This window comes from Sinohyriopsis cumingii, chromosome 1 (genome assembly GCF_028554795.1).
Source record: "Sinohyriopsis cumingii isolate HCF-2022 chromosome 1, ASM2855479v2, whole genome shotgun sequence".
NCBI classification, from domain to species: Eukaryota; Metazoa; Mollusca; class Bivalvia; order Unionida; family Unionidae; genus Sinohyriopsis; species Sinohyriopsis cumingii.
This window is the reverse complement of record NC_142961.1, coordinates 16,394,897-16,420,894: the sequence shown is the minus strand read 5'-3', so window position 1 is coordinate 16,420,894 and position 25,998 is coordinate 16,394,897. Positions and strand designations below refer to the sequence as shown.

At 34.9% G+C, this 25,998-nt stretch overlaps 1 protein-coding gene across 2 annotated transcripts in view; it reads left to right on the top strand.

Annotated features, from left to right (window-relative positions):
- The window catches only part of LOC149806482 (trimeric intracellular cation channel type 1B.1-like), a 51,562-nt gene that overhangs the window by 11,972 nt on the left and 13,592 nt on the right, over positions 1-25,998 (top strand). For both annotated transcript variants that reach the window (XR_016420272.1, XM_089953682.1), the window contains exons 2-4: positions 12,604-12,760; positions 19,235-19,419; positions 21,346-21,433. Coding sequence is in view for 1 of the 2 variants with exons in the window: in XM_089953682.1 (XP_089809808.1) it covers positions 12,604-12,760; positions 19,235-19,419; positions 21,346-21,433 (430 nt within the window). In the remaining variant the exon portion in view is untranslated. The remainder of the gene's footprint in view (positions 1-12,603; positions 12,761-19,234; positions 19,420-21,345; positions 21,434-25,998) is intronic.

Genomic DNA, 25,998 nt, shown 5'->3' with positions numbered 1-25,998 from the left:
GTGTTGATATAGATCATTTGTTCATAAGAAAGTACTGATTTGCTTTGCTGCATTTTTTTATCAGTAATTTTGGAAATAGTGTGTACATGGCTACTACAAGTTTGCACTGAACAAAATGATGCCCCCTACACAGAATAAACACCATAACCTCTGAAAAGGTGGTGGAGGTGGGGTGGCTTGTATCACCAGCCCATTACAGTGGCATTGGGTGCATAAGATAGAAATAAATCTGTAATTTTCTGGTAGATAGTCATCAAAATACTAAAATATATGGTTTAATGTGAGATATACATAAAAGTTTTTAGATATACTAAAATGTTGTTCTAGGGTTTAATGCCATTTTTCAGCACTAGATAGGCTATACATGGAGGCCAGTATAACTGGTGGAGGAAGAACCCTGGAAAACCCAGGGAAGAACCACCGACCCACGAGAAGCTACTGGCAGGCTTTCCCACGTACCCACGCTAGCCAAGCCTTGGACTCGAACCCACGCAGACAGAGGTGAGATGGCAGTGATCCGGAACGGTGAGCGCTTTAGACCACTCGGGTATACTAAAATGAAATGAATGAGTGTTAGCATAATAGACCATTTGAATTTTTTGTATAAGGGCTTTGATTCAGTAGTAAACTGCTTTCATAACTACTTATGTAGCAGCTTCATTATCTAACAGAATGAAGGGATTATTAGCTGGACCAATTTTTTGGGCTTTTATAGTGTACAGTATCTTCATTGATATTTGTTATAGTTTGGGCCAGGAATGACAAGTGAATAATTAGTACACAACATTGGAAACTATTTGAACACCTTTTCACCCAAAAAGGAGCCAAGTTCATGAAATATTTAGCAATTTTAGCTGAATATCTCAAAATGTATTGCTTTAATTTTGCTTAAATTTGAAAGTTGCAGAATGTTACTTTCTAATAAAGTGCAAAATTTGTAAACTTTCATAATTTTGTTGTTGTTGTAGGGTTTAATGCCATTAACGACCGACCCACGAGAAGCTACTGGCATACTTTCTCACATACCCACAGTGGCCGAACCCAAGACTCTAACCCACAGAGATGAGATGGCAGTGATCTGTAACGGTGATCGCTTTCCGCCACTCTGGACCCCTCATAATTTTGTTTACATTACCGAATATTTTTTATAAAGTTAATGAGCATGTGTTGACTTAGAGATGAATAAAGTTCTGTTGATTATGTTTACCTCTAAATAACTTGTAGTCAGTATAACATATATACTTGCTTATATGTTAAAAACAGTTGCAAACAACATCGACTTTGATCAGCCATCACATAATGTGCTAGCAGATTAGGGTCAGTATTGTTTGTTCTACTGATCACTCCTACCAAACTGCATAGACCCATATCTGCAAGCACATTATGCAACAGCAGATCTAGTTCTTTGCAATTTTCAGTTGGACTTTTATTTGTAAGTATGTTATTGTGTTATGATTTTCTGGTGTTTGGATTCATTTTACATGTTTTATATATCATGTATCCTTTTCCATGCGAAAGATAAAACTAAATTAACAGAAATTTAGACCATGGAGGCATAAATTAGTGACAATTTGAGATGCTGTGTTTGGCAGTGTGTGCATACCTTGTAACTTTCAGTGTTAAGAAAATCAGCTGCAGAACCTTTTGGGATGCTGGAGTACTCAAAGTAAAAGTGAATGCATCCAGTTTTTTCTGCAGGTGGGTTGCGTTATCAGTTAATATGAACCATTAAAAATGGCATAGGTTTTCTATGACTGTGATTATACATAAGAGTTTTTAGTCCTGGGAAATATCTGGCAATCACCCAAATCCCATATACACCAGACGGAAATGGGCATTTAACATGAACATGTAATATACTTTGTGAATATTTATACAATATTTACCACCAGGTATTTTTAAGTTCATTTGTAAAATTACAATAATGTAATAGATTTGGATAAAGAAAAGTACAATAAATTGTTAATGTACTTGGCATGTATTATTGGTGCTGAAGACAGTGTAGATCTTTGTTTGCCAGAGAATTTAGAGGGACCGCCATGAATAGCCTACCATGTGCTGAAAAATAGCACTAAACCCACACAACCAAACCAGAGTATTTACATAATTTGAAATCATAAATGTTTTTAAAGAGCTTGAGGGAGCTAGTGGATGATATTTATATACACAGTAAAGAAATATTTAGGAAAAGACTGAATCTTCGCAAAATAATAGTTTGTAGATTTTTTGTTGCTTGTGGTCTTTATTTGTGCATTTATAAAGAAAAACAAGACTGTTTGTAAAACACATCACTCCACTTCTTTACCTCAAACAGACTCAAGATATGTTGCCTGAGGGTCGGTTCCCTTGGGGTAAGAATAGACCCAGGTACTAGATGGTTTGGTTTAGTGGGTTTAAGGCCATTGTCAGCATATTATGGGCTATACATGGTGGCTAATATGTTTAGTGGAGGAAGAACCCAGGGAAAACCATGGGAAGCAACACCAACCCACTGGAAGCTACTGGCAGGCTTTCTTATTTGCCCACATTAGCCAATGCAAGACTCACACCCATGCTACAGAGGTGAAATGCCAGTGATCTATAAAGGTGAGCACCTTCAACTGTCTTGCCCTCCCGACTCAGTATTCATCCATACAAAATAAGGAATCTCAACTCCATCTGACATGTTGCCACTTGGGTCTTTAATCACCCATATTAATCTCATAAATTAGTTATTTTCAGTTAATGTAAAACAAATAGTTATCGAGTCTTTCTAACGGAATATTAGTCTAGGAGTTACAAAACAAAGTATCTGAAATAAAACATTTTTGGTAGAACCATTCCATTCATATCCAAAGGTTTGAAGTCATTATCTTGAATGGTGTATGAGTTGCAGAACAATTGATTGACCTAAAATCTCTAAACATATACATAATTATACAGATACAAAGTCTTCTCCACACTCAAGGGATAGATCAAACTTATGAATCCATTTTGTGCATCCACAAACCATCTCCAGCCATACTCAAGGGATTAAAATCTGTATCTGGGAGGTTTTGTTGGAGTTGTTGTGTGATACAACATACTCATGCACCAAATGATGGACAGGATAACAAAATCATCACTTTTTTTGTTTAAAAAACACTAACAGGTATAATGAATATGTTTACTTCATCTCATTGCCATTATATTGACTTCTGTATTATATGTATTTCTCTAGGACCCACATTGGTTCACTGATAGCCAGAATGGTGTGGTTTCATTCCTCCACTTGGGGCCCCGAGTGGCCGAGTGGTCTAAAGCGCTCACCGTTACGGATCACTGCCATCTCACCTCTGTCTGCGTGGGTTCGAGTCTCGGATTCAGCCAATGTGGATATGTGAGAAAGCTTGCCAGTAGCTTCTCGAGGGTCGGTGGTTCTTTCCGGGGATTTCTCGGTTTCTTCCTCCACCATTAATACTGGCCGCCATGTATAGCCTATTGCGTGCTGAAAAATGGCGTTAAACCCTACAACAACAACAACATTTCTCCACTTGATTAGTTCTGTAGGACCCACAATACAAATTCAGTTCCCTTAAACCTAATGCAAACACCATGATATGAAAATTCAATAACTTCACATTTTGTAGTGCTCGTTATCAAACCTGTATTTATCAGTATAGGTGCATCCTCGATAACAGCTTATTTGCAGAGAACGCTAGATGAGCGGCATCATTTTCTGGATCTTTGTGTTTTGAAACATGCTTTCAATTCCGCACCATAGAGTCAGGTGTTAATTTCAGTAATGAGTGTTCCAAATTTAAGGAAAAAATTCCATCAGTATAACAATGTCTCTATTTTTCTCATAGTTACAACAAGGATAAGCTCTTAGAAGATTCTTTTTACAAAAGTATATCTTTCGTTATCAACCAGTCCTGGCCAGCTATACCATATATACTCTATTTTATCTTCACCCGTTTCCACGCTGGTTCCCATTTTTCCATACAGTTAGTACCAGGAGTCCTGTATTGTGTTTTTGGGTATGGCACCTAGAAAACACTTTGCAATTCAGAGTTCAAAAACCATACCAACATTTCAGTAGATTGCTGTTTTTTTTTTGTGTCTCTAATTGTAGTGTACGAGTTCTAATAGAAAAAGAGTGTTACAAATGATAAAATAGTGTTCATATTAGAATCAGTTTAAAATAGTGTTCATATTAGAATCAGTTTAAAAGTGTTCACATTAGAATCAGTTCAAAATAGTGTTCATATTAGAATCAGTGAATCAGTTTAAAATAGTGTTCACATTAGAATCAGTTTAAAATAGTGTTCACATTAGAATCAGTTTAAAATAGTGTTCACATTAGAATCAGTTTAAAATAGTGTTCATATTAGAATCAGTTTAAAATAGTGTTCATATTAGAATCAGTTTAAAATAGTGTTCATATTAGAATCAGTTTAAAATAGTGTTCATATTAGAATCAGTTTAAAATAGTGTTCACAATGGCACAAGTTTCTTTGTGTACCACTATGTGGATAGCTAATCAGGTGAATAGCTTCATGTACATGTATTACCATCTGTTCTAATGACCCTGACAACACTTGATGGTATGAGTGATTCATTAGAACATGGAAAATGCTATATGTATAGATGTTAGAAGTGGTGGTACCATATATTATTTTATTGATTTATTAGTTGTTATGACTTTAGAAAACAGCTGTTTCCCATTACCCTCATTTGCTCTTCAGAATCCCCCACATTTTTAATGTGACACAAGTTTTGATACCAGATTTTGTTTTTTACTCAGACTGACTCCCAGTTTTGACACCAAGGAGATTTTTGACTCTCAGTCTTGCACCCTTAGGAGAAACACTGAAACAGTTATCAATATATTGGATTTATTATAAATATCTAAATAAATATATAACAACTAATATCTAATGTTTCTGCCCATCTTTTTTTTAAGTTGACACAGGACAGACTAATAAAACAGCAGTGGTGCCATATGGGCATGCAGAGCTGCCCATTTATATGACTTTGTTCATACATGTATCTATCAGTTGGGGCAACAGATCACACTTGGTGTTTGTAGACTACTATTTGTAAACTTGTCATCTCCATTTGTATTAAGCACAAGATCACAGACATGGTATCATCATGGTGTTAGTATACAAAGATCACACACATGGTATCAACATGGTGTTAGTATAAAGCAAAAGTCACTGAAATTGATTGGTTGGTTTTTAACACCAGATTTTAGCTCTTTATTTGACTTTCCAAGGAAATGGAGGTAAGTGCCTTTTCTAAGGACATGATGAGGCAGTTGACCCAGGCTGGCTTGGGAAGGTACAGAACCCACAACCAACTGAGCAAACCCTATATCCCCAGATAAATTTGATTATTACGTTGCTAGATCTGTCAAAATCATAGATAGAAGTTGAATTTATCTTGGGTAAATATGATTCAGACTCTGAGAAAGAAAGATTGTGCTTCTCTGACATGTTTTTTTTCAGTATGTCTTAGTCTTTTCGTTATTAAGTATATAACAATCACTGAGTCAAAAGTTATCATAAACATTTTATAGAAAATTTATTTTAATTTGTGTCAAAGTAAAATTATATATCGTATACCATGGTATATCGGAACTTATGACGAAACTTACCACTGCATACTGCAATTATACTTGTACTAGGGACCAACAATTTATTACTCAGAGGCAGGGGTCTGATATGTTTTAAAAAAATATATACTGTCATTGTGTAGCTGGAAAATACCATATTTATTTGCACATAAGATGAGTGCAAACTGCATAGACCCAGATCTGCCATTAAATAATCTGCTAGCAGATTTGGGTCTGTTCAGTTTGTTAGGAATAATCAGTAAAACAAATATTATAGACCCAGATCTCCAGGTGCATTATGCTGTTACAGATCAGGATCTCTGTTCTTTGACTCAACTTATAAGCAAGTACATTTGGTACATGTTCTTCAGATTTATAGCAAAATAATGCCATATTGCAACCCATATATTATTTGAAAGAGAAAATGAATTACCTTGGGATAAAAGAAAATAAATTATCTCGAATGAAAATCACAACCCTCCTCCCTTTCCAAAAATTAAATGGTTGGATTTGCTATGTGTATGTTAATATGTTGAACAAGTTGTAATCTTAAAAAACTGTAGCTAAAGTAGGGTGATCATATAGCTGATACATTATGAAAGACATTTCAGACCTTGTTGATAAAAAAAATAGGATGTGTTGACAATGAAGCTTGCTAATTTAGTAGTTAAACTGTTGATAATTATAAAAGGCAGGAAACTTTTGTTGGGGCTGCCAACACCTGGGCAAGATAAATATCAGAAAGGAAAAAGTAAATATAAAACACTTAATGAAAAAACAAGAAAATATTAAGTAGACTTGAAAAATGGCATAAAATTCAAACAGAAAGCAACTGTTCCCCAAGAAAATTGTAGGATGATTCACATTCCTACAAAGTAATATACTTAACACATCAACATATGGTAGTAAATAACTTGTAATGATGACATTTTTTCAATACAGCATTTTTCAAAATTTGGATTTGGTCTGACTGTCTTTTACAACATCCCATTTGGCCATCACATTTTAAAACTTCACATGTGCCAAACATTTGATTAAAGGATCATAAAGATAAATACATATATTTGTAATATTAAAATTTAATCTGTAACAAAAATTAATATGGCTGTTTTAAAAAAAATACCTTGTTATGAAAGCATGCTGTTAATATCATTAAAGTTGTAGCAGGATTTTTGGGGAATTTCCATGCAAGCCATGTTAACACAAACTACAGAAGTACCAGTACAGTGAAAGAGTATCATGGTGGTACCCATGGAAAAAGATACCACAGTATTCTGGTAATACCCACATGCCTGTACCTGACAGATGAACAGATAGACACATTATCACTATCGTCCCATTTGCATATTTTCATGGAAAAGTTTATGAATGATAGGAGACTATTTAAGAGAAAATCAATGGACATTAACCATATTATTTTGTCTAATAACATCTGTATTCTTTGTGAAGGCTTGAGCAGAGTAATGAAGCTACATATCTGTTTGGGCTGCTACATAGCTATGGGAAATATTCTACAGGGAGAGATTCCTTCTCTCCCTGGGGAATCTTGACTGCCTACAAGTCAGATAGTATGCAGACTGTAGCATGTGCAGATTATGTTATAAACTGTTGTTGTCATGGAGCCACATCATGCAACCTTCCAGTAGACTGGGAAGCTGAAGTGTTATTACAGTGTATGTAAATGTATACATCAGAAAATGTTTGTGATTTGTGTGTGTGTGATTTTGTCGGAAGAGTTTTAAAAAATCAAGTGAATTCATGAAATGTACTCAAAAAGACAATTGTTACTAATTTGTGAATATTTTGATGATATTTTATAAACTATGAATATCAGACAGTTTCGGTCTTAAAACTCAAAGAAAATTCACAGTTCAGTTGTGGAGGATAGATCAGGAGTTTCTACTAATGTAAACTGAGTGATGTTTTCATGGAATATAAATTTTCAGGGATTTGTCAATGTTACAGACTATTTACATACAACATATATTTCTTAAGAACCCAACAAACAGTTTATAAGAAGAACAAGATCCCTTCCCCAGTCCAGGTGGGTTTGGCATGGTAACTGAGTGGTCTGAAGTGCTTGCACGTACCAACCACTGCCATTTCACTTCTGTCTACGTAGGTTTGAGTCTTTGGCCCAGCCATTGTGGGTATGTGAGAAAGCTTGCCAGTAGCTTACATGTGGTGATCATTCAAACAGTGGATTTTCTTGGGTTTTACTGGCTGTCATGTATAGCATATCATGTGCTGAAAAATGGCATAAAACCCACAACAACACTCTTCTGGTCCATGGAATGATGTACCAACTAAATTAAATTCCCATAACTACAAAATTGATAACTACTTACTTGAAAATATATATAAATTCATACCTATATAGAGAAGATATAATCTATTAGTTTTGTGTCCCCTTTTATATGTCAGCTGAAAGGCATTGTATAATGTTATGACTTTGCACTACTTTTTATATATTGTATATCTGTCTGAAAGGCAGAGTGTATAATGCTATATCTGTCTGAAAGGTTGAGTGTTATGACTCAGTACCTACATTGTCTATACTGTATATGTCTGAATGGCAGAGTGGTGTAATGTTACGACTGAGTAATACTTTGTCTATGCTATATATCTTAAAGGTTGAGTGTTAGGACTCTGTACCTACTTTGTTTGTTTATACTGTTTATCTGTTTGAAAGGCTGCATTTGTAATATTATGACTATGTACATACTTTATGTAAACTGTATATCTGTATGCCAATCTTTTATATATTTATAGGTTACTGTATTTGTATGTGAAAATATAAATTAATTTTTCTGAGCAATAATGCACAACATTGTGAGTGCAGTATTTAGAAACCAACCACCTAGTTCATATTTACCCATGCAAATTTAGTAACCTTATTATTATATTTCATTTTGTACCTAAGGCTGAATAATAAAAAGAATACATTAAAAGAAGCAAAGTAATTTGAATTTATGCTGGATTCCGAAGTAAATGTACACTGTAATAATAATAATAATAATGACCTTATTTAAAGAGGGTAACACAATTAGCTATAAACTAATCTACCTTGAGGCCCTCATACAAAGGAATTTATTTATTTAAGCTGCATCTCTGAAGCCATTGGATATATTGGGTTTGGAAGAAGGAAATAGAGTGGGCATTTCTAATCTCAACTGGAATACTATTCCAGAGTATTGGAAACTTTTTTTAAATAACTCCTTATTTGGTTTGGGAATTTTATACTGTTTGGTAGACATGGATCGCAGGTGGGGAGTATTACCAGGTAGCCTATACTGGAATAGTGATTGTAAATATTCAGGAGCACTATTCTGAGATATCCTGTACATTAATTTGGCTTTTCTCAAACAGATTTGATCTTTAATAGGTAATATTTTTAACCTACCAGCTAAACTTTCCTTGCTTTCTTTCTGGATATTAGCCCAAATGCTCTTTTTTGAAGCTGTGCCAGCTTTGCTATGTTTTTATCATTTGAATTACCCCATACTGTACTACAGTAGTCCAAATAGGGTTGTATGTAACTGTTATAAAATAGTTTCCTGTGCCTTTCAGGGAGAAAATGTCTTATCCTACTGAGAAGCCATAAACTTGAATTGACTTTTTTACTGGTATGTTTGATATGTTCAGTCCATGATAGGTTATTATCTACCAGAACACCAAGTAGCCTATCATGACAGACTATTTGCAGATTTGTATCCTTCCATGTCAGACATAGTTCATCACTATCAAGATTTGTCCTTCTTTGATGTGTTGAGATAAGTAATATTTTAGTTTTACCAGTATTTACCACCATGCCATTACATGTGCACCAGTTTTCCAGTTTGTTTAGTGCACTCTGTAAAGAAATTTCGAGCTCATGCTTTGTGTTTTGGATGTCTGACAATGTTGTGTCATCTGCATAGAGATCTGTAGATGATATTGAGTCTCTTAGTAAAAGTGGTAGGTCATTAATAAATAAAATGAATAGTAGTGGACCTAGAATTGAGCCTTGTGGTACTCCATATCTAATTGTTTCAGGTTCAGACAGAACATTATTTATGTAAACATGACATCACACTGGTAGATTTTCAGTTTCTTCAAAAGGATTTCATGATCCACCATGTCAAAAGCTTTCCTGAAATCTACAAATACAGTTCCTATTATTCTACCTTGGTCAAGTGCTTGAAGCCATTTATCAGTTAGGGAGATCAAGGCAGTCTCACAGGAATGGTTCTGTCTAAAGCCTGATTGATTAGGGTGTAACAGCAAGTGTTTGGTTAAATATGACATGAATGAGTCATGGACATGTTTTTCAATCAATTTTGACAAGTTTGGTAGTATTGAAATTGGTCGGTAGTTAATCAGCATCATCCTTAGAACCAGATTTGTGAATAGGAGTTACTTTTGCAGTTTTCCATGTTTTGGGGACAGATGAGATTGCAGTACTTAAATTAATTATGTAGGTTCAACTATACACACTAACAATACAGTATTAATGTGCACATAGTGTTGCCCAGTGAAATTTGAATGTGGTCATGTGCTTAGTCATTCGTTAAAAAAAATAATTCTAATTTTGGTCTACTTACAATTGAAATTTAGAGTCATGTTGTAAATGAGTGCATATTGAAACAATTTGTCCAGTTGGATTTGAATGGAAGAATTTTTTGTTTTTCTGTCGATCCAACTAAATTCTGCTATTCTATTTGTGATGGACTAGATTTATTCTATAGGATGAACATGTGACTGAAGCAGTGGAGGGACTGGCCTTGATGCAGCTGCATTGTTTCTGTTTTTTTCATTGATTGGAACCATAATGTGTGGGAAAAAAATATAAATTCTTGAAATTGAAGTCCTGAAAACCATGCAGGATTAAATTTTTGCTAGGGAATATCACATTGTTTTTTAAGTGCAGCCAGGAGAATGTAATTTCTGTTGGAAATGTAGTCAAAATTACAGTACAGTTTCATGGGGGTAATTCAAGATACAAAAAAGTAGAATATTTATTGCCATTGTTATTACCTGCGAAAATCCACATATGTTTATGCCCTGTCACTTGCATGCTCTTTGTTGGAGAGACCCCAGCTATTTACATGATCTGTATGACTTCTATCACTACTACTATAAATCCAAACATTTTCTCAGAACTGTAAATTGGAAAAAATTAAATTGCAAAGCAGTTTTACTAGTGGAAACAAGATATCTTATCATATTGTCTGAAGCTGTTGTTTTTCTATCTAAAAGCACCTTGAGTTGCATTTCTTTTTCCAATTTAGTGTTTTGGACTGATTTGGGAAAACGGGACATCTCTGAGGTAGCCCTTAGCCTTAATATGCCTTTCTTAGCGACCCTTGAATATGAATCATAGTCTGAACCTTTCAGCTTGTGAATAGTTATGAAAATTTCTCCTAAATAAGTGTTTAAACTGTATGGTATTTTCATTACAGTATGTCTCAAGTATGTTGTGGACATTGCAGATATCACATTCGTTTGCTTGGTTGAAATTTTTTATATTAATGACTGAGCAAATTCATTCACATCTTCACTTTATCACCTCTTCTGTCAAATGGCCTAACCAACTTCTTTAGTTTAGCTGCAAAGAAATTAATAAATCAATAGCTCCAGCATCTGCTAGATGGGCATACATTGTGTATTCATAATCAAATGAAGTTCCTAACACATTATACTATCTTTAGACATGCCATGTAGTATGAAGCAATACAGCGTGGAAAAATATTGCATGATTCTGACAATGTCAAGTTGACGGAGAAAAATAATGGATATCTAAAAACGTATTTTATGGTAATGTAAAACAAGTGCTTGTAGGTTTTTTAACACAGATAATTGAGTGAAAGATGTACGATGAAAGCCAACCTAAGCAGATCTTTTGGTAGAATTCAAACTTTTGTGTCACAAGTTAGCCACACAAACATGTTTCTATTTTAGGAAAATCATGCTGTTGTGGGATGCGTGCTAACCACTCATAAATTGCACCCAAAAGTCATCCAAGTCTACAAAAATTGTGCATCATATTTGCAGTCCCTGCATTTATTTCGTTGCTAAACTGGCCATGTATTTTATTTTTCAATTCAAGAAAAGACATTGGCTAACAACTGAGCCACCATGGATACTGCCTGGATTAGTGACCTCTTAGATATGCAGGAAGGTGCATCTGGCCTTTCTCCCCAGGCTTTAAAAAAAAAATCTCCAGGTCTTTTTTTTAAACATGCCCAGGCTTATTCTACGTCCCTAAGCCAGCAGTTGTTCTACAATCCTCGCACTAACCTCTTAATGCTTTCCCCAAGAACACATTCTGACAGCCAACTTTGACTGGCTTTAGTGGGCATCAAACCTTCAACCTTAGGATTACAGATCAGATACTCTACCAGCTGAGCAGCTATGGTTTCCTACTTGTTTTGTACTTTTATTGTAAACTCTAATATCAGTCTGTACATTAATCCACATGGATCACAGTTTGTGTTTAGAGGGACATCTTTATTGAACACTTGATAGAAAAGTGTTTGTGTGTGTAAACATAAAGAAAAGATTAATTAAATACATGGCTTACATTTTCTTTGGGATACTTTCAGGGTAATTTGGGAAAGTGATTACATAACCCGAAGATATGGGGGATGGCATGATTAAAAGTTTTTGCATATAGATATATTATTTTTTTTTAATGTTACCAACAGATAACTGGACACAGTAATGCTCTGGAGGTTTCCATCAAAAGAAACACTTTTTTTTTTTTTTTATTACTTACATACTTTCATATTTTCATTTGTAAATATAGTCATGGGATCAGAGGTCGCACCATGGTTAAAGCATTGGGATTATGACCAAAAATGTTTGGGTCTGATTCCCATTATTGGATTGGCCCTAATTGGATGTCATGATTTGTCTTTTGACAAGGCAACATATTTACCTTGACACTATAACCTTCAGAGAATTGCTATGCCATTAAAATAACAAACCTAAACATACCAAAAATAAAATATTTCATTCATGTCTGATATAATTTATCTTTTTAGTAAGCCCACCATTTTACAGAAAACATCCCTTAGCCTGTTGGATTGCCTCGATGTTATTGTGTTTTGGAGGGAGTATCCTGGCCAATCTACTCCTTGGAGATCCCTGCCTTGCACCATTGAAAGATAACCGTAGCATTCTTACAGCAACAGCTGTGTGGTAAGCCTGACATTCTCAGATACCCATGTCTTTGAAGTACAGTGGTCTCACACTATCAAGTATCACAGTATTGTAATAAGCTGGCAGTCTAGCCACATAAATGTTATATGAATGAAGTTTATTTAAAGTTTCCGGAATGACTAGTACAGTATCATTTTTTTACATCTACATATATTTATTTGGGGGAGAAAAAGACACTGTTTACTGGAAGCAAGCTTCTTATTAGGTGAAGAAACCAAAAATAAAGGAATAACTTTGAATTGGATAGTGACGTTTCCAGTTATCAGGAACTTGCACATTATGCATCATCCTTGAGTTGAAAACTTGGTTTATATCATACGGACTCTTACAAGCACAATGATACTTAGTTGTTCATACATTGTGCACTCACTGCTATGTACCATTTCAATATTGCCAGAGATGCTGTCAGGGTGTATGAATGCACAAATCATGCAAAATATTTATGATTTTGTGCACTTAGGTAAATAATGAACTCTGGAAATTTCCTCCCCTACTAACCCTTTTCCCCTCACTCTCCTTGTTTTGGTGACAAGGAGGGAGATCCTCCCATTAGATAAAATCCTGGCAGCATATCTGCATTACTGTAGGACTCGGGTTACTAATTCAGTTCCCATAGTAAACCTATGCAAACACCATGGTATTAAAAATTCAATAACTTGCTCATGATCAAACCTATATTTATCAGTATAGATGAAACCTGGATGTCAGCTTCTGTGGTGAGGAAAGGATATGAGCCACAGCATTTTCTGGACCTGCATGTGTTTGAAACCAGCGCTTTCAGGTTTGCACCAAAGAGTCAGGTGCTAACTTTAGTAATGAGTGTTCCAAACTCAAGGCTGTTAAAGGACTAAAATTCCATCCATAAAACAATGTCTGTTTTTTTCACTTACAACTAGGATAAGCTCTCTAAAGATTTTTTTCTTCATAAAACATAACTTACATTATTAACCAATCCTGGTCAGCCAAACCCATCTATACTCTATTTTGTGTTCACCACATTTCTGGGCTGGTTCCCTTTTTTTTTTGATATCATTAGTACCATGTGTCCTATGAGGTCATTTAATTAAACCTGTTAACTTTTACAATTCAGAGACAAAGGGAGATAAATGTGTGCAACCATGTTTTCACTCTTTCAAAATATGGTGCCCTTAAAGGAAACACAGAATAGCAGTGTATTACATCACATCAGAAAGGAGAATACTCCAATCAATTGTAGTTTAACGTATGAGAAGATAGTGGTACCAGTCTGCAAGCTGCCTAGGTAGAGCATGGAAGTAGATATCTTTTCTTGAGACTGAAAGCATTCACGATCAAGCCACTAATTAAATTCCCATACAACTTTAAGATAATAATAATTTATGCATTAGATACACACACCAACTTAACATGCTTTCCATTCAAATGATAAGAATTTTTTTCAGCCATAAAAAAGGATCTTCTGCAGCAGTTTTTTTTATTTATTTTTTAGCTTGATACTGATTGGTAAACAGAGCTACACTCTGGTGAGCACCTAATAACATAGCCTTGCACCAAAAGTTCATATGTTATTTTGTCAGAAGGAAACTAAATACAGGATATTAAAATAAAAGGGAATATTTTTGTCTCGTATGCATGTAGCACATAGATTGAAGTTCATAAAAATTATAATGGGAACAAACTAAAACCATTTAATACTCAGTGGTGCATATCAAAAATATTTAGCACTGTTTTATTTCACCATCAGTAGACTGGTTATCAGGCTGTAAAATAATTAGTAGTTTTGTACATATACTGAACATCAAGTTTTAACATTTTTATATATTGACAAACTTCAACACCAAGTAGGCACTATACTAATTTGCACGATAATGATTCAGATGATAACTATCAACATTTATGTAAGGCCGACAGATGATAAAAATCAATTTTGCCTTTCAAGATATGTTTACCATTTTCGTCCATTCTAGTTCTACAAAACTGATCAGGTGCAGCAATTTTAATAGTTTGTCTCATGATTTTTCTTAATTCTGTGTCTTCTATTCAGGTATGTATGCATGAGATATGCACCTTTAGCATTATGTAATAAAAGGTATGAAATCAATTACTGTTGCAGAGATAATTTGGATGCCTAAAATGTTCAGAATTTATTTTATTGTACTCGTATATTAAATGTCACTGGCCACCTATATTGCACAAACGTGTGGTATTATTATAGTCATAAAAAAATGCATTTGTTATGTATGCACACCATACAAATGTTTAATTAGACTTAAAAATCCACTTTTTTAAATGATAAAAAATTTATTCAGCAATCTCTGTAAACATTCTGTAGTTTCCACGTGCCAGAAATGGATATGACGTACATTTATCCCTTCTATTCAACCTAGCCATTCAAGTGTTTAATTTCCCCACGTAAATGACTATGTGATATATCTTATGATCATGCTTTTGTACAGCAAATATAGTACACTGTGTTGTATATGGATGTAACTGAAAGAGTGATGATAGAATTTTTCTGAAAGACCCTGTTTATCACAAAAAAAGTGGATTGAAGCTGTGTGATCGAATAGGGTGAGGGATGGGAAAGTCCTAAATCTCAAAGAAGGTTCTATGGTGCATATGAGAAGAGTATAAGTAAAGTACATCAAATAAAAGAATATAGTACAGTAATGTTGCTGCAGATGTAAAATATTAATGTCTAAAAAAATCATAATACTTTTTTTAATGTGCAGAGTGTAGACTTTATCAAACTCTTTATTCAGCATTATTATAACTAATATGAACTCAAAGGATTTTAAAAAAAGAAATGTGAGGTATTACTCTGGAACGTTTTTCATTTATAAGTGTATGAGTCTGTAGAATCAGTCGTATATATATATATATATATATATATATATATACACACACACACACACACACACCTTATTTACCATATATATCAGGACATGATAAAAATAATAATTTTTTCCTGTCCCAGAACTTATGGTGAAACTTTTTTTCATCAAGGTATGTGTCTCAAGACAACAAAATAATTTTGTGTTGAATTTGTGCCCCCCCCCCCCCCCCCCATTGCATGGTATAAATCAGGGCCAATATTCTCAATTTTAGGTACACGTGGTTGGGTTCTTTGCTTAGAGGCCTGGGGTCAAGTATGCCTTCCTGTTAAGAATATGTCGTGGTCACTCTAGTTACTGTCATTAAGTACTCATTTTTATCAAGCTAACTATTGTAAATGGGGCACTGCTCTTCTTTTGGGGTATTTTCTTTTTTTCACGATAGTAACGTTTCCGGGCAAATTGTAGATCATCATCTTTTCTAGAGGTTTATGTGGCCCTAAAAAGGGCCGTTTTTGCGGGAAGCTGTTAGTGACAATTTCTTTATGGTACAAAAGATATATAAACAAAACACTTATTTGAAAATAAAATGAAAGAAAAAATCTTGCATTGTTATTTTTATTCCCTTTTTCATCATGCAAAATTTATCAAAGAAAAAAGATATATTCACAAACTCTTTATATGTAGCATTTGCCGGCTGGCATATGCATCCTTACTGTAGTGTGTATCACTTATGTCAGATAACAAAATCACGAATGATATGGGAATGTCACCTGATTGCTTGAAACCACCTGCCATTCATGCATGATATGTTATAAGGTTCAAAATGACCAAGATTGTATTGTATCAAGGTTAACTGTACGATGCTATCTTTCAAATAAAAATCATTATTTGAAAACACATTCACTGTGAGTGCAAATGATAATCTTTTCGCTTGCATGAGTTACAAAAGTATTAAACCATGTTAATTGCTGTGTATACTATTTATCCAATGAACATCAGGGAATGTTTGTATCAATTACAATGGCATATGGCAAACAAATAGAAGCCAGGGTGATGAATAAACACAACTGCCAGCGAACAATAAACTCACTACTTAAACTTACTGACAGGATATTAGATACAAAGGTTATTTTATTACAAGGCAAGCCAACTCCAGAAACTGACTTTGGATTCTTTTAAGTGTGCTGATTTTTATTGTTTTTTTGTGAAGTCGTTCGACATAAGAAAGCTAACTTTGGTTCCTTTGGATTCTTTTAAGTGTGCTGATTTATATATATATATATATATACAAAGTCAGACATAAGGAAGCCAGCATTGATTCCTTTTTACCTGTATTAACGGGAATTTTGAAAATAAATTGAAACAATGGAACAGTTTTGAAAGCGACACAATCTAGTGCGTCGTGCACACATATTGATTTATGGCTGAACAGTAAATTAATTTGCAATAGTTTCATCTAAATGTTCACTATCCATAGCTTATAGTGTTTTATTTTTTGACAGCAAGAAGCATGTACATCTTGTAAGAATTAATGTACATCATTTCCTTGGCATCCTCTGTAGGTTGGAAATCATAGCTAACGGAAAGTGACAGTGTTGTATTCTTCTATTTTGAGTATATTAGTTATTATTTCTTCTTTACGCATGATAATTTTTTATTCTTTTTGTTCAAGTATAACTACTTTTAATCATGTAATTTAAATCTGCTGTAAAAAAAAAAGTGTTAGAGTGATACCAGTGATCTTGAAGGAATGTTTATAGCAACTTTGAGGTTCATTTTGCTTTGCATCACTTGTCGCATGAGACATTTATGATGTAGGGGTCTGGAACCTAAGGCCAAAAGTGAGTCTGATTCTAGCTCACAGGGCAAAGAAATAATAGACAATTCAGATTATAATTTCAACAGTGCAGAGTGGATACTGCAGTTGCACTTGAAACTCAAATTATAAACAAGTCATATTACACCAGGGGTGGGCAAACTACAGTCCGCCAAGGGCTTTCATGTGGCCCACCAACGGTTTTCATGCAACCTAGGAACAAGTCATCATTCGCACTGACTCTGTTTATGTTACTCTGTTTATCAAATAAATGTGCTTCTTTTGAAGTTTAAGTTTAAGTTTTCAAATATTAACAACATATTAACAACTGAAAATTAATTAGATGTTATTTAGAAAAACCTTTTGTTTTTGCTATTTCAAATATTAATTATTTTACTTAATGAATTATGCGGCCCACGACAAGGTGTAAATTTGTGTATGTGGCACTTGCACTGGAAAGTTTGCCCACCTCTGTATTACACTGTTAAAAATCATGTCAGGTCCAGTGAGAAGAACAAAAGGTTAACTGCATTTGAAACCTGGATGACGTCTATTGTTTTTGGGCAAAGTTGGAAGGATTGCAAGAAGGAAAGCGATTTGCATGAATAAGAACCAAACTTTGTGGCAGGCTTATATTTGTGATGAGAAAGGCATAGTGGATGAGTAGGTGAAATGTTAAGGTCACTGACTTAAAATAGAACAACCTGTGACTTTTGCTCCAGAACTGCTGCACAGAATTTGCACAAATCTGTCAAAATGTACTGGACATGAAGGTCTGTCAGAATGATATAATTGATTCTATTCCATCATCAAATATGGCCACGATTACTAAAATAGAGACTTTATTTTAAACTTTAAAAAATCCCACTGGATAGTATTCAGCCAGATGTGACAAAGCATTCAGGCCTGAAAACCTTTTAAATTTATTCAAATAATGCTGTTCTGCCATCTAACGTAGCCAGCCAGCATTACTAAAAACAATCTGCCATCTAGCATAACCGACATTACTAAAAACAATCTGCCATCTAACATAGCCGACATTACTAAGAACAATCTGCCATCTAACATAGCCAGCATTACTAAGAACAATCTGACATCTAACATAGCCAGCTGGCATTACTAAAAACAAAAAATATTTTACCCATTTTATCATAATTTGGAGAAAAAGCATTCTGGCATGAAAGCATTTTCAGTTTAAAATATAGATGACGCTGAATGTCTGTCAGACACTGTTACTAAACACAGAAAACTGCTAAACAGAATTTGACATAAAGCATGCAGGCACAAAGATCTTTTAAGTTTTGTACAAATGATGTTTATATGATATCCAATTTGCCAGCATTGCTAATTAATACAATTTGAAACGTAAAAGAAGTTCCCAAAAACTGCTCATGTGGATTTGACCAAATGAGACATAAAGCCACCTGGATCGAAAGCCTTTTTAAGTTCCACACATTATTCCAATCCACTGTAAATATAACCATAGTTACTGAAAATGGAAGAACCTTTGAATGACTAATTCTCAAAAACTGGTCAACAGGAAATGAACAGATTTCACACAAGGTATTTTGACATAAAGCCTTTCAAGGTTACACAGTGATGCAGATCTGCCTTCCATTGTGGCTACCATAAAATCCTTTAAATATGAGAAAGAATCATGCCAACTGAAATTACTTGGCCAGCTTCCCTTCCATTTGCCTGCACATAAATTTTCTTAACAGGAATATGATTTTCCATACATTTATGTGACTTTCCTTAGAGGTACATGATTTGCTCTACATGTTTATGATTTACCATACAGGTATATGATTTTCTTTACAGGTATTTGATTTTCTACTCACCGTTTGACATAGTATACAAAGTTGTACGACTACTGCCATGCAAGATTGGGATAGTTTGTCTGAAGGAGGTACAGAGGGCTAACAAAGTGTACCAGGCAGTTTCCCATACTGCCAAGCTGTACCCCAATGGTTACCTGATCATGGTTATAATAGGAACTGTTAAAGGTAAATATACAGACAAACTTCGTTTTTTAGATGATATTGTGCAACAAATGAAAACACATTGAAGACGAAATTTACAATCAGTCCCTTAAAGGTTCACACAGTCAGCACAGGAGTATACACTGACATATGAGATCTGGCATGGAGCCATTGACCTCCACTGGGTTTTGAATTGCAGTTTCTGAAATTGAACTAGAGGTCATTAGGTCAAAGTGAACTTTACAACCATTGTAGCTGAACATAATGTTGCCTTTACTATTTTTCAGGTCATTCTTCTAAACTATTAAAATGCATATTTTCCAAGTCAACAATATTTGGTTACACCTTAATAAAAATTGGTTTAATTAACAGATAATTGTTGATTGCTTTATTGAGGTCTTATTAAGGTTGGTAGGAATGTAATTGCTAATCTGTAATTGTTGAACAGACATAATCCAGGCAAATAACTTTCTCCACCAGAGAAACATTCCAAGACAAAATTGGTTTCAACCAGGAAAACATACCTATTTCAGGCCAACTAGTAAATTTCTAGCATGCTTGTGTTAATTTTGAGGAGGCCTGGAGAGACAGCTTTCTGCAGAACACCTGCTAAAGTTTTGACTTTTGTCACATTCATTTTCCTATGGTGATTGTTCAAATGAATTCCACAATGCTGCTTTTATTTCGGCCTTATCATCCTACGTTGGAGTCATTTTATAGGGCTGAGTGTGAAAAGAATGTGAGTAATGCAATAGAGGAAGTGTTTTGTGATGCGTTTTGAAATGTATCTTTGCAAAGTACAAAATTATATTCAGTAGTAAACAAATAGTGAGAGTATCAAATAGCTTAAAGTTTTAAAAAATCTCTTCTAGTTGACAAAGATTGTAAAACATTTTTACATGCATCAACAGTATTGACTGTGAATTTCAGTAAGTATGGATTTACCAGCAGAGGAAAGAGTCAACCACAAGGAATTCATCTGCTACAAGGTACATTGCACTGCAGAACTTCAATGTTAAAGGTCCAAAAAAGGATGCAAATTATGATAAACATGATCAGACTTTCCAGTATCACTGGGAAAAAAGTTTGTCCAGGGATTGAATATGATGAAAAGAGGTTGATTCAGTTTTGTTCCACACAGGTGGCATACCCTGAGGGAGTATGAAGAAAAGAGGTTGATTGTTTTGTTCCACATGTGTGGAATTGTTGTTAATAGGGAAATGAAAACTTGGAACAAAACAAAAATGTTTTACAAACATCTTTGCAACCAAATATATATGGTTTAAAAATATTCAAACTTCACTTTGTGTTTTATGTCACCTGTGCTAGCGATCATGAGCAAAGTAGAAACTTTCATAGCACAATAAAAGTGTTTGAATCACTTTAGAAAATGCAACAATCAATCAGCTTCCATTGCTTTTTTTAAATTTGGTGCTGACTTCCTTTGATGAAAGATGCTTTTTTTATTGAAGATTGTGGTCAGCTTGCTTTGATAAAAGGTTATTAAAGTCACTGCTAAATGCAAACTTTTGAGGATGAAACAAATGCTGGTTTATTATTGCAGCGGTAACATCAAATAGTTGTAGTAGAGCATTGATTGAGACCATTTTTTTTCTTCTTCATTTGCTTAGTATTTCTACACAAAAATAAGCACTTTAAAGATAATCAGCTTTCTTTGAAGTTTCAGCAAAACTATTTTTGGGGTACATTAAAAAAATACAACTAAAAACCCGACAAAAAACCTTCTTGTCTGGATTGGAGTTAGTATTTGGATCTAATTCTGCTCATTTAGTACATTTCAATGATATGAACTTGTAGAACAAAAACACATAATTGCAATTATAAATTTTACATAAGCTATTGTAATTTGGCATGTAACCATTTTCATGATGGCTTGCAACCTATTGGTTCTTTATCTGCATTAAACCAAATTTTTCTTGTTTTCTGTAGGTGCTGGGAGTGGGTTCATGAAGAATTTTGAGCGGCTTGTTCGTGGAGTGTGGATTCCTGGCTCAAATGAGATTCTCCAGCCATCATTGTATGTAAATGGCACTAGAATACTAGTTAACCTTTAATTCATTAGCTGGTGTAAAGATTAACCGTTTCTTAGCAAATTTTGTTCAGCAAATTTTGACTTATTAAAATGTCTTGTGATCAGTGGCCACCATGCATTAAGGCTTGTGTGGAAAATCAATTTCCAGAATGTTATCCTCGTAACTGTTTTACCAGAAAATTATTTTTATATCTTCACCCAAGCAACCATTTGCCTCACCTGCAATAGACATAATAAAGAAAGAGATGGAGCTGTAACAAAATGATTTTTGTATTGCCTCTGAATTAGAGCCCTGGGACAAGTACAGGTCCCAGTCCAATGTCCAAGTCACTCATCATTCAAAATATTGTCATTTTCCTTGGTCTCTGTGTGGTTGATAACATAGTTGAAATGATCAAGCACCAAGAATTAAGTTATCAATCACATGCATACATGCCAACCATTATGCTTTTTTTCACTAAATTATGCCTTACTCGTAAATGTATTCGGATTGCGCATTTTTGGTATATCCCCCTCCAAGAAAGATGAATAATTGTTTTCTCCTTTTTTTATTGACATCTCATTAATCCTACAGACCATATTCTAGAAAAGACGTCTTCTGTTTAACTAAGATAAGATTACACTTGTCCATAAATTTGCATGCACTTTCCTAACAGTATTATGTTCTATTTATAGCAACTGCCCCATTTCCAAGAAACATGCTGGTTCTACTTTCAAACCTTTAAACTCAGTTTCTATTTATAGCAGCTGTATGGCTTAGTTAGGAGAGAACAGACTGGTTTTCTAACTTGTAATCGTTGCTTGCAGATTCTTTATTCAAATTCATATCTGTTACAGAACCAGTCTGTAGGTATTTGGTGCTAAAAGTCATGTCAGATTTATTCCAGTCATTGTGTGTGTTAGAGCAAAAATGTTTTTCAAATAATTTCACAGATGGATTAGGAAAAGACGAAAAATCGATTCAGAGATGAATACATGAATTGCACAATACAGTGTTCCATTTTAGGGCAGCTTCATGACCCTTGCAGGCTGTGTGGAAAGGATTTTAATACTGGTCATGGTGGTAAAACATAGAAACCTTGAATTGGCTTGTTTTACTAACTCCAATACTAAGGTAACTTCTTTTTTACAGCAGAACTAAATTGTGGACATGAATATTATAAATGCAGAGGCGTTATGTACCAAGTTCTTAACAGAACACGGACTACCTCTAGTGGTAGAAAACTAGATTGGACTTTTGTTCAAACAGATGTTTCCTGATTCCTAAATTGCAGAAAATATTCATGTGCAAGAACAGTCATCTAATATTGTTAGGTGTTTAGGAGTAGATACTTCACTTAAAATTGCAGAAGCCATGAAAATTGGGCCGTTTAGTATTGCAACAGACAGGAGTAGTGATTATAATGACAAAACGTTGTACCCAGTCTGTGTAAGAGACTTTGACAGTGAAAAGGGCAAAGTCAGAGTGCTCTTCTTTCATGACCAGAATTAACAGTAGATTCCACTGGACGAAACCTTTTTTTATTTGCTTGATAATACTTTGATTAAATATAAGTTGACAGAACTGTATGTTTTGTTTTTAGCTGATACTGCATCAGTGAAGACTGGAATTCATGAAGGAGTTGCATTCTATATTTTGAAAAATGTCTCCATCATTGTTCATATCAGGTTATCATATGATGCACCGTGCTGCAGGAGAGGATGCTGATAAATTAAAAGAGAACCCCTGAAGCATCATTGGCACTCTACCTGACAATGTACTTAATGCGGACAGAGTTGACTTTTTATATCTTATTTCCCAGCTAAAAGACCCAATAACTGGAAGATATAAATTTCTTCTTTGTCAGTTATGAAAGGAATATTGGTTCTTTACCATTCTAATGCTGACTGTGAGAGATTGTTCAGTATTGTGAACAAAAGTAAAACTGAATTCAGATCCAGTCTCTGTAACCCATCACTTAGTGCTCTACTGGTATGCAGAACATTCATAGTCTCAGCTGGTACAAAGTATTTTGAAATGCAATATGAGAGCCTGTTGCTTTTTAAAGCTCTAAGTGTTATATATGAAAACTTTAAGCAGTAATTGATGTTAAAAGTCTAGAGGGATAAATAAATCATTGTGTACATATGCTTACTGAATTTTTATCATGTTATTTGTGGATTACTCTTTTTCTGCTCAGATTACTCTTTTTGTCCACTTGGATTACACTTTTTTGTTGACAGGTGTTGGCATGTGATGCTTGAAGATTTTCACTATTTCTTGTTTCTTTTAGGATATTCTTTGCTGTGTTGAAATATATCTTCTCTCCTTGTCCTTGCATTTTACATTTGTCTCCTTTTGTTATTATGAAGGTGTCTGTGGACATGATAGGCAAGCAGTGTTTTTCCGCATTAATACTGCTCCTCATAATCCCAACCTCCAGCTACATTATCAAAGTAATTGGAGGAGGGCCACCACTTCAATCCTCCTGCATTGAGAGGGATGGTCAGTCATTTTCTCCAGTGAGAGAGAATAAAAAGTATAATTTGTGTCTGTCCTCTCCATCCCACATCTGGTTTCATTATTGAAGACAAAGGGGGATCGCTGTCACTCCTATCCTTATGCATCAAGAGTGGATTGTTTGTCCCCTTCTCAAAAGAGAGAGGGTAAAAAGTATAGTCCTTTTTCACCCAGTCATTGGATACAGGACAAATAACTCCCCATGCTAGTTAATATTTATGTGCCCTTATTGCATATGTTTGTTTTTCGCTAGTGTTTTCATCTCTGTACCACCCATACTTGGCAGACATGGAAAATGAAGAAGTATAAACATTTATCTAGGCAATAAACAGAACAGTTTACAGCCTTTTGCCCCAGATCAGTGTCTGAAGACTTTTCTTTCTTTGGAATCATCTCCAGTTTATAAACACTCTCAGGGACTAGGAAATAATCTGACCTTCTGCTGCTTCCCCATTTAGCTGTGGTGAAGGGTATAGTGTCGAAGTTAACACAACAGCAAAATAGTTGTTCAGACCCCACTTTCACCCCACAGTCCCTTGTTTTTGCTACAGGATTAAGTGCATTTGCCTGATTGGCCACTCAAGCCTTCTTCCTCGACTCGAAGAGCATCCCATCAGGGTTTATCGATGGGGACCTGGACCCACATCGGCATAAAGTCACTTGCAGCTATGAAGCTTAAAGTTCAGTTGTTGTTTACCATAGCTTCACACTGATCTTTTTGTAGTGGCATATTTCAACCTTTTGAGGGAGGAGTCTTTGTCAGCATCCACCTTGCAGAGACTTCTGGAGGTTGTTACCAAGACAGCAAGACTCTTACTCTCATTGTTAATGGCACTTTAATTGAACTTCTCCACCTCCTTATGGATGTCACATTAGAAGCTAGTATGGTTTTTCTGGATCACAGCAAGGAACATTTGAGGGCAGCTCCACTTGAGCTTCATCTCTCAATGGCCTCTCACTAGTTGTTGGCTGTCATCTCAGGACCAGCTAAAACAGCGTAGAAGTGTTCCAGCCTAGGAAGTCTTGAAACTGTTGTTATTGTTACTCCGATTATATGGATGGTCATATCAACATGGGGATGTCACTAGAAGTCTTCTCATGTCTTGCTTGTCTTAAATAAAAATGTTGCCAGTCTGATGTCTTGAAAAGCTTTCTATTGCTGCCCCTGAATAGAAAGTCATAACATGGTGTTTTTTCAGAAACACCTTTTATGATATCTATTTGGTCCTAAATTAAAACGAGACTGATCAGATGTTCAAAAGGACCACCACATCAACTATACTGAAAATCATCTAATTGCTACTCCAGAATGGAAGCTTCTTATGATTGGTCCTAAATGAAAATGGTGCTGATCAAATATCCATTATGCCATCTTGAGAATGTTATCACTATCAGATATGATTTTTAGTGCTTGTTAGTTAAAAGGTAGAAATGGTCTTATCTTGAATTTCTTTTCAGCCATTAGAAGCATCAGTCCCATCAAGTAGCTCATTTTATGAATTGAGCTCAGAAAATCGATATTAAGAAGAACAAAAGAGGTGCAAGGAGAGCCAGTTTATATAGTTTATATTTTGCCCCCAACTTCCAGCTTCCAATTCTTAAAAAAATAATCACTCCAGTTTCATGCCTTTTCAGCCTCACTTTTCCCAGATCCTTTAAAAAAGGTGATTCCAGTAAAATTGACTCACTGAAAATCATTAGGGATTCCTGTCATCTAGTATTGCAACAAGTGTTTGATACATAGACTTTTTAGATATGCCTTGCTATGAGAAGTGTTACTCAGTTGACAAACCCTGACTTATCTAGGGGTTAATCCTAAAATAGGAGATACCAATTCTGACTCCTCAGAATTTAATTTATTTGGGGATGAATTTCCTCAGTGGACAGATTGTGTTAACCCAACAGGATCACACACATACTGTCCCTCACAACAATATCATGCGATAAGACTTCATTTTTTGTTCACCTCAGCCTTTCTGTGGATACTGAATGTGACAGCAGGCCTAGTTCCCCGAGGAATACTTAATGAGACCTCTCCAGATTTTGTTAC